Below are 6,897 nucleotides of genomic sequence, written 5' to 3' on the forward strand. Positions count from 1 at the left end.
CGGTATGCTTTTCTCTTTCCTTCTAGTTGTAGAAATTCCACTCAGCCAGCCTTCCTGTGGTTCTGGGTGATGTCCGTTATGTCTTTTAGTTGTATTTTTGAAGTGGTTGTACGAGGCAGCAATCTCCGGTGTTTACCTATGCCGCCATCTTGGTTTCTCCCCTTAGCAAATCTTGCTTCTCCTTCCTCCCACCTCATTTTTGTCATTACCACTTTCTAGCGCAGCGGTTCTTAACCTGTGGATCTCGACCCCTTTGGGGGTCGAACGACCCTTTCACAGAAGTCGCCTAAGACCATTGGAAAACACATATATAATTACATATTGTTTTGTGATTAATCACTGTGCTTTAATTATGTTCAATTTGTAACAATGAAATTGGGAGTCACCACAACATGAGGAACTGTACTAAAGGGTTGCGGCATTAGGAAGGTTGAGAACCACTGTTCTAGCGCCTAAGTGCTCCTGCATTTCCAAGTGAGGAACCGTGGCATTGTATTTATGCAGACTTTTGTAACTTTCAAAGTTTGATGTTGTCTGTGAGTAAGAACATGTAGCCTTTTTCCCTTATGGGGATAAGGACTCAGAAAGTAGAGGAGAGCTACATGAAGCTGTAAGAAAGCTGGATAACTGACGATCCTGGGGCCATGTGAATGCACAGAGTAGACGCAGATCTTTGATTTGTGCCCAATGAGAGGAGGCTAGAGACCAGAGGCCTCCCTCCCGGCACATCACACTGAGCTCCAAGCCCCTGAGCTTGAGAAGGTCAGGCTGGTAGTCCATAAGTATGCTTCAGAGACCATGTGATCAAGAACTGTAATCAACAAGTCTACTTTGGCTCAGGGTTTCCTCTCCATGTTAGATGCACCTGGGAGGGATGCTGGAGGGATGAGAGAAGGGGGTGTGCAGGTCCCCCCTCCCCAAATAATGCAGGTTAATATTCCTATCTCAAGATCTTTATTTAATCACCTCTGCAGAATCCCTTTTGCCATATAAGGCGGCAATCATAGGTTCCGGGGATTGGGACAGGGACAGCCCTGGGTTGAGGTGGCCATGTCAGTGAAGCTGGACTGGCGGGACTTGCCTCTTTGCCTAAACCAGTGGTTCTACATCTGGGATCCAGGGCCCCTGGTGTCCATGATGTAGACTTCAGGGAAACCTGGCATTTGTGAAGTGTGAGGGAAAGGGGCAAACATCGGCTTAAGGATCTGTTTTTCTTGGTAGCAGAGTCTCTTGAGGAAGGAGGAGTTTTTCCTGTAGAAGTTCAGGTTGGCCCCCTGTTGGCCTGGGTAGGCCTGGGCCTCTCCATTAGATTTAGCAAAAAGTTTAAGCACTTACAGAAGTTGAAAGCTAATTTGCAGGCTCAAATGTTACCTGTCCAGGACATGTCGTACCTCTTTGACCCAACAAATGGCCCTCTGCTGCACCTGGCGAGCATCCCGCACCTGGCTGGGTGTGCGCGCTCCACGCGCTCCACATGTTCCAGCTTCTCGTCTGTCCCCCGCCAGCTCCAGGCTCTGCATTCTGAGCTCCTGGGAGCAGAGACCTGTCTTCAGATCACTACTGGTCTTTAGACCACTTTTAAGGAGATGCTTGGAAACTTCTGGAAAAGACAGAATACAGGATCACCTATCAAACCCCTAGTGGCCAGCTTTCCCTAAGCACTGGATCAGTTGTCCAACTTTGTGTGCCAGGTCCACCCCTCAGCTGGCCCACCAGTGTCATCGAGAGATATGTACATGCCAAGTAGTGCTGCACTGTGTGCTGGTGAAATGTGAGTGTCAGGGAGGGCATCGCTTCCTTGAATGGGCCTTAGGACAAGGAAAAACTTGAATATGGAGGTCAGTCTTTGTGTCATCCCTCTTCAGTTGGCACAAGTCAGCTGCAACAAGCAGAGTCAGGCAATGCCTCTCCTACTGAGGCTGGACACCGGCCCGGGCTCCTGGGGGCACAGTTATATCAGTCAGGGGAGTTGAGGTTGAGCTGTATTATTTTAGGGTGGCTTTTAATTCAGTTTAATCAGGATTACTCATAAATTATCAATTAATTACTATCTGCTGTTCATTTCAATCCTCTCAGCCACAGAGCTAGCTTGCTCTGCGACGAATGCCATCGCCGTAATTGCAGGGTGCTCTGTCAACATTTAATCAGCAGTACTTATTAAGGCGACACTGATGTGTGGTCGCCACCCCAGCACTATCCATCAGGCCTGAGCAGCCAGCGCGGGCTGGGACACCATTGCTCTCTGTCACATTATCCAGCCCCTGAGCTTTCGGCCAGGCAGGATGCTCACTTTTCACTAAATGGATACTCTGTCTCTCCAGTTCTACCCAATTTCTGTCATTGTCTACTTAAACACTCACAGCCTTCGGAGATTCTGTCTGGAATGTCTGGGCTAAGCATTATCAGTTCTCACAGGCCTGTGTCTCTCTTCCGTCAGTGTTTTTGCACCCCGCCAATGACTGTGAAATTCCAGAACTGGGCCTCCTGGAGTGCTGTGTGTGTGTGTGTGTGTGTGTGTGTGTGTGTGTGTGAGAGAGAGAGAGAGAGAGAGAGAGAGAGAGAGAGAGAGAGGGAGGGAATTTTAGTTCTTAAATACAGTGAATGACCCAGAGAAAGCAGTTGATCTTTTGGTTTTTTATTTTTTTGGCTTAGTGAGTATTCCTGGAGATGAATCTGTTGTTTAAAGCTCTACAAGTACAAGCATGTCTTGCATTAGGAAGGGAGATCTCACTGTTTCTCTCTTTCTTTTCAGTCTCTACGGCAGACACATGCAGGCAAATCCAGAACCACCGAAGAAAAATAATGACAAATCGAAAAAGATCAGCCGGAAACCCCTGACAGCCAAGAATAAGTAAGGGGTTCGCATGACCTGGACTTCTGGTCTCTTTTTTCATTATTGCTTCTGTTCTCTCTTGCTCTGTCCCACAAACAAATACAGCTAACCCCTGAACAACACTGGTTTGAACTGAACGGGTCCACTTATTCATGGAATTTCTTCCATAAATACTGTAAATGTATTTTTTCTTCCTTATGATTTTTCTTAATGAGACTTTTCCTCTAACTTTATTATAACAATACAGTATTAATACATATACCATATAGAATATGTGTTAAACTGTTTATGTGATTGGTAAGGCTTCTGGTCAAAAGTAGGCTATTAGTATTAAATTTGGGGGGAGTCAACAGTTATATGTGGCCCTAGCCCCGTGGCCGGCAAACTGCGGCTCACGAGCCACATGCGGCTCTTTGGCCCCTTAAGTGTGGCTCTTCCTAAGCCTTAGGAGTACCCTAATTAAGTTAATAACAGTGTACCTACCTATATAGTTTAAGTTTAAAAAATTTGGCTCTCAAAAGAAATTTCAATCGTTGTACTGTTAATATTTGGCTCTGTTGACTAATGAGTTTGCCGACCACTGCCCTAGCCGATTTGGCTCAGTGGATAGAGCGTCAGCCTGCGGACTGAAGGGCCCTGGGTTCGATTCCAGCCAAGGGGACATACCTCTGTTGCAGGCTCGATCCCCAGCCCTGGTCGGGGTGTGTGCGAGAGTCAGTGTGTCTCTCTCACATCGATGTTTCTCTCTCTCTCTGTCTCCCCTTCCCTTCCACTCTCTCTAAAAATCAATGGAAAAATAGCTTCAGGTGAGGATGAACAACAACAGAAGTTATATGTGGATTTTCAGCTGCATGGGGGTTGCGAGGGGTTGGCACTTTTCTTCCTAGTGTTTTCCGCCTTACCTTTTAATTTCTTTTGGTAGGTGGTAGATTTTTATAAGTTCTTAAAACCATTCCCATTTGTTTCCTTAAAATTACCAAAGGCAGGAAACAAAGCTCTAATTCAACTGCAAATTTCATAGTAGGCACAGGTTTCAGTTCCTTGAATAGATGTTCACAAAGCTGCTTGTTATCCAAAGAATAATTAAATCATGTAATCATTTAATGTCACAGTTAACACTGTTCACTCTTCTGTTTATTCACATAACTCATTCTTTTGCGTTATTAAAAAGTCCCTGCACCACTGAAATATTATGTTAACTTAACTTACAAATGATTTTAATAAAATCTTGAATTTGTATCATGTGTTGCTTCTTGAATAAAGAACAATATGCTCTTATGTGTATACACATTTTTTACTTTTTCCTGCAAATTTTCTTGTCCACTTTTATTGGTTATAGATAATAAACTCTGAAACTTTCCATGAAAAAATGCAAAATTAGAGCCAGTTTCTTCTCATATTGACTTGTCAGTTGTTTTGTTTTTTTCTTTGAAGACTGTTGCTAATTTAGGAAGGAGCAGAAAAACAGATCTCGGGGAGATTCTGCCAAAGGATTTTGGAAAGGAGCATTTCTTAGCTGAAGAAGTGGTGACAAATGGTGACTTCTGCCCATGGCTGGCAGTCAAGAGCTGTGAAATGGAGAGAGAAAAAAGCTCAAGTATGTTTCTTGTCACTGCAAAAAATCCACTCGTATCAAAGCATTCTTCTAAGGGGATTTAGTGATGCCAAAGAAGTGTAAATGTGCACACTCTACCCCACACCCGTGTAGAAAGGGCACTTGCAGAGTCATCCAGCACTGATTGTTTAACAGCTGTGACAGGCAGCTTTGTTCTTATCAACAGTTACACGTGTGTAAGTGAAAATACATCCAAGCAGAATTTTTGTGCTAAGAGGGCTGCCAACACCGGAATGCCTGGAAACAAAAGGTGTGTGAAGATGTAACGTACTCGAGAATGGTAGTGGATCTACACCAGCATTATCTCCTTTCACAGTTGAATCCCCAAGGCCAGGACCACTGGAACATGTAAAAAGCCAAACTCAAAATACAACAAAAAATCCTGTTACTTAGGAAATGTATGAATAAGAGAGGCCGCCAATCAAGATCTTATTTCTGGATCAGTACCTGGTAGAACATTGGCTGTGGGAAGAGGTGTCCCCAGTTGCTACCACCTGTTTGGGAGTAGAGTTGATGTGATTTTCCTAGGTGCAGTCTTTGCCTCAGCCTAATTTTTTTAATTGATTTTTTTGCTCATGAAATTGTAAGAGGAAGAGCAGCGCTTCACTTGATTGGAAAGACATCTAAAATTAAACTAACAGCAAAGCAAAATAAAATATATGATACTTAGTTTAATGCAATGTTTAATTAAAATATCAGTATACTCTTATGAATAATTTTTTAAAAGATGAACACTCGCCCTGACCGGTTTGGCTCAGTGGATAGAGCGTCGGCCTGCGGACTCAAGGGTCCCAGGTTCGATTCCGGTCAAGGGCATGTGCCTTGGTTGCGGGCGCATCCCCGGTGGGGAGTGTGCAGAAGGCAGCTGATCAATGTTTCTCTCTCATCGATGTTTCTAACTCTCTATTCCTCTCCCTTCCTCTCTGTAAAAAATCAATAAAATATATTTTTAAAAAAAAGATGAACACTCTAGGTAGAAATATGGGTAATACACATAAGTCTACATGGAGGTAATATCTCCAAAATATGTGCAAAAAAAGTCCAGACTTACTGGTAATAAAAAAAAAATACAAATCAAGCAATCTGTAACAATGGAATATGTGCAATCATTTTTAAGATAGTATTCAGTGCTAGAGGAATAACATGAGATAGACATTCTTACACATTGCTTTGGGGAATATAAATTTCTCTCCAGATAAGTGGTAGCAATTTGACAATAAGTAGCAAAACTTTCTTCTGGAAAAAGATGGGACATTTCTATTTGAAAATATTAGTTTTGATAACTGGGAAGAATAATTTAAAGGAATGGAACATAGGGATGTAACTTTTTTTTAAGAGTTTACAATATTTTTTTTTTCTGATTCAATTTTCTAGCGTAAATTTCTTTTTTAAAATTCCCATCCCCTATCCTCACCCCCTTGGCATCCATCAATCAGCCTGTTCTATATATCTGTGGGTCTGTTTAGTTTTGTTTATTCATTTATTTTGTTAATTTATTTTTAGATTTGACTTATAAGTGGAATAATACAAATTTTTTTCTCTCTCTGACTTATTTCACTTAGCATAATACCCTCTAGGTCCATTCATGTTGTTGCAAATGGCAAAATTTCATTCTTTTTATCTATACTAATAAAAAGGTAATATGCTAATTAGACAAGGTCGAGCGGACATATTCTGGTCGTCCGGTCCTCCTTCTGGACTAAGCCACCGTGGCGGGGGCCAAGGCAGAGGTGATTAGGGGCGATCAAGCTGGCAGGGGAGGGTGGTTAGGGGCGATCAGGCCGGCAGACAGAGGTTATTAGGGGCGATCAGGCTGGCAGGCAGAGGGGTTAGGGATGATCAGGCAGGCAAGCATCAGGCAGGGCAGGTGAGTGGTTAGGAGCCAGTGGTCCTGGTTTGCTAGAGGGATGTCCCGGATTGGAGAGGGTGCAGGCCAGGCTGAGGAGCCCCCCCCCTTCCCCTTGCACAAATTTCATACACTGGGCCTCTAGTTGCTGTATAATAGTCCATTGTATATTTATACCACATTTTTATTTATCTGTTGATCTAGTTTGTTTTCATCTCTTGGCTATTTTGTAAATGATGTTGCAATGAACATAGAGATGCAAATATCTTTTTGAATTAGTGTTTTTGTTTTCTTTGGATATGCCCAGAAGTGGAATTGGTAGATCGTATAGCAGCTGTATTTTTAAATTTTTGAGGATCCTTCATACTGCTTTCCATAGTGGCTGTACCAATTTACAATTCCAACAACAGTGTATAAAGATTCCCTTCACATCCTTGTCAGTATTTTTTTAAATATATTTTTTATTGTTGATAGTATTATAGATATCTCCCATTTCCCCCTCCTCCTCCCAGGCCATTCTCATCTCCTCAGGTCTTCACTAACCTATTGCCTGTATCCATGGGCTATACATCTAAGTGTATAAGTTCTTTGGTTTATCTCTTC

General features: G+C 42.7%; 1 protein-coding gene across 2 annotated transcripts in view; it reads left to right on the forward strand.

Moving 5' to 3' along the window:
* Positions 1–4,409, forward strand: part of RSU1 (Ras suppressor protein 1) — a 192,741-nt gene extending 188,332 nt beyond the window's left edge. The window contains exons 9-10 of one of the 2 annotated variants that reach the window (XM_014528942.1): positions 2,753–2,851; positions 4,268–4,409. In XM_014528942.1, the coding sequence (XP_014384428.1) occupies positions 2,753–2,851; positions 4,268–4,283 (115 nt within the window). In that variant the 3' untranslated portion in view covers positions 4,284–4,409. Of the gene's footprint in view, positions 1–2,752; positions 3,280–4,267 lie in introns of those variants that run through there. The other variant, XM_005880959.2, reaches the window with a different exon arrangement.
* Positions 4,410–6,897: the final 2,488 nt, after the last annotated feature.

This window comes from Myotis brandtii, unplaced genomic scaffold (genome assembly GCF_000412655.1).
Source record: "Myotis brandtii unplaced genomic scaffold, ASM41265v1 scaffold663, whole genome shotgun sequence".
Lineage (NCBI taxonomy): Eukaryota > Metazoa > Chordata > Mammalia > Chiroptera > Vespertilionidae > Myotis > Myotis brandtii.